At 35.5% G+C, this 2,422-nt stretch overlaps 1 protein-coding gene across 1 annotated transcript; it reads right to left on the bottom strand.

Annotated features, from left to right (window-relative positions):
• Positions 1–415: 415 nt before the first annotated feature.
• Positions 416–1,748, bottom strand: LOC122043757 (indole-3-acetaldehyde oxidase-like). The gene is made up of 4 exons (XM_042604343.1): positions 1,073–1,748; positions 758–850; positions 570–668; positions 416–478 (listed from the first exon to the last, which is right to left on the bottom strand). The coding sequence occupies exons 1-4, from the start codon at positions 1,730–1,732 to the stop codon at positions 416–418; spliced, it is 915 nt and encodes a 304-aa protein (XP_042460277.1). The 5' UTR covers positions 1,733–1,748.
• Between the last annotated feature and the right edge of the window lie 674 nt (positions 1,749–2,422).

Below are 2,422 nucleotides of genomic sequence, written 5' to 3'. Positions count from 1 at the left end.
TATAATAAGACTATTTAACAAATAAATAAAACTTTATATTATACAAACAAAATGTATACATATTGATCCACAAATTAAATTTGTATCATACAAGTTATCCTTAACTTCATGACAATAATTTTCAAACACACAAGTTTTACAAAACCTCATCATTGACTAACCGCTGTTGTTGGTGTCCATCGCATGGAATTGCTTCTTTAAGTCCAGCAATCTCTTCTTCTGAAAGGCTTTCAGCTATCACTCTTAGAGCCATCTTCTTCAACTTGTCATCAGCACACCTGGGGTTGTAGGCAATCAAGAAATTTTGTATGAAAACTTTCATACATGTAAATCTCGTACTAAATAATATGTCAATGTTATATATACATGTAATTCATACCGTAAGTGTGTTTATATCGTAACTGACAAGTTTTCTTTATATATTGAACAAAATCAATAGGACAAAAAATCCAATTCCTTGAACAAAAGACCCTTCAACCTGCAGAAACACTCAGATATAAGTATATGAACATACGGCTGATTGTGATTTAGGATTATAAAATCAATAGGACAGATGAAAAAAAAAAAACCTGTCCTAGATCCACGGCAGGACTCAAGCTCTGTCCGCAGTCATATGTAAGGTCTGCTCTCAATATCGTAGTAGCTCCAGTGAGAACATCAATTTCTACCTAGAATGCACACAATTTTCAAAATCAAGAAAACAGACTAGCAATGTGATTACAAGCCAATCATATGAATGATCTACAAAGGAGGTTACCTCGCTTATAGCAGCCCCATAATTTAGATATGATGAAGTATCGTCAGCAACCCAAAATGTACTCGCTGATAAGTTCACATATTGCAAATTTGCCTGTATATTGTAAGGTAACTAGTTCATAATGGATGAAAGGAAGTAACTGCTTTGATTTCCAAAATATAAAAAAGCCCAGGAAATCCCTAAAAGTGAATGCATATAAGCTATCCTGTCCTTCACTTGCATAAGCTAGCTAACACATACAGACTACAGAAATAAGCTTAGCTTCTTGCCAATAAATAAACAGTAGTACATTTGATTAATGACGTAATTACACACCTGGGTAATAAGGGTGTCCCATGAAATTGATCCCATTTGCTCTTCCAAACTTTGCTTAAGAGGCTTTAATCTGCTGACTAGAATAGAGCATGCTAGACGAACTGCTTCGCAGCTTGCTTCAGATTTGGTGCTTCCAGCAGTTAAACCTCCCTGAACCAAACTCAGAGTATCTGCTTGAATGATTCTAACCCTATCCAAAAGATATTTTTTCTCTTCATCCCATAGCTGTTCAAGACCGAATGCAGCCATTTGCTTCACCTTTGTCCACAGTCCCTGGCCTATTTCAATTCCTCCGACTTCAACAACAATTGAACCATCATTTAGAATGGATACTTTCCCTGGTGTTGGCATTGGTTCCACTTCATATACAATTGGTACCCAAGAAATCCCTCGTTTTTTCCATTTGTTGCAACTATTGAAATGCAATACCATTTCAAGACGATTGAAGTAGCTTGCAGATGTAAACAACTCATCAACTATAGCAGGTAAAGTATATTCCGGAGCTTCTCCACTGCTACTTCCATAAAAAAACTTCAGGCTTTCATATGTATGCAAATTTCTTTTTCTCACAACATCGACATCCAAGGACAGGAAAGATGCTACACGCTCAATAATAGCTTCAGCAATGTAAGATCCCTGTACCTGCCCTGGTGCTCGCATCGATGATTTACTTGTAAGATTCATCTTGCATAGTTTAATATCAAAAGCGAGAGCACCCCAGTTGTATTTTTTTAGACAAGTTATAATGGCATGTGAAATAAGTGGACTATAATCCTCTGATATGCCTGCATTTACCAACAAATTCAAGTACAAGGCCGTAATCTTTCCATCGGATTTAAAACCCACAGAATAGGTTATTTTCATTGGATGCCTTCCTCCTACCATTACCATATCCGTGCTACGATCAAGGTACATCTTTATTGGATGACGCAACTTAAAGGCTGTGAGAGCACATGCTGTTGCAATCTGTGAGCATCAGGGAAAAACCATAGTCTAACGGTTTATTAGCTAAATCATAAACATTCCAAAGCCAGAGAGGGAGAGATAGAGAATGACATCACACATTATTATTTTGTCTAAAATGTAGCAAAATGATATGATTGAACGATTTTGAGATTTTGAGACATTTTGACTGGATGTACAATGGGCTAAAAATATAAATTACATCTATCAACAAGAAAAATCACAAGTAACTGCATTAAGGGATGACTTCTTTAAAAATTTTAACATGATTTACCAAACCAATATAAACTAATTCTTTTATTGAGCATAACTTCATTACATACTGCCAAGTTTGATATTTTTTATTTCATGTAAGAATTCCATAACTCAACTTTGTTTCAATAATAG

This window comes from Zingiber officinale, chromosome 2A (genome assembly GCF_018446385.1).
Source record: "Zingiber officinale cultivar Zhangliang chromosome 2A, Zo_v1.1, whole genome shotgun sequence".
Taxonomy (NCBI): Eukaryota; Viridiplantae; Streptophyta; class Magnoliopsida; order Zingiberales; family Zingiberaceae; genus Zingiber; species Zingiber officinale.
The sequence above is the reverse complement of the archived record's forward strand: the minus strand, read 5'-3'. Positions and strand labels throughout refer to the sequence as shown.

What these genes read in the sequence shown, in the direction of transcription:
- LOC122043757 (XM_042604343.1), bottom strand. Translation starts at nt 1,732, where the DNA reads ATGCGAGCACCAGGGCAGGTACAGGGATCTTACATTGCTGAAGCTATT. An exon ending in ATGGGGCTGCTATAAGCGAG is followed by an intron (nt 669 to 757) that starts GTAACCTCCTTT and finishes TGTGCATTCTAG; the next exon opens with GTAGAAATTGATGTTCTCAC. An exon ending in CTGCCGTGGATCTAGGACAG is followed by an intron (nt 479 to 569) that starts GTTTTTTTTTTT and finishes GTGTTTCTGCAG; the next exon opens with GTTGAAGGGTCTTTTGTTCA.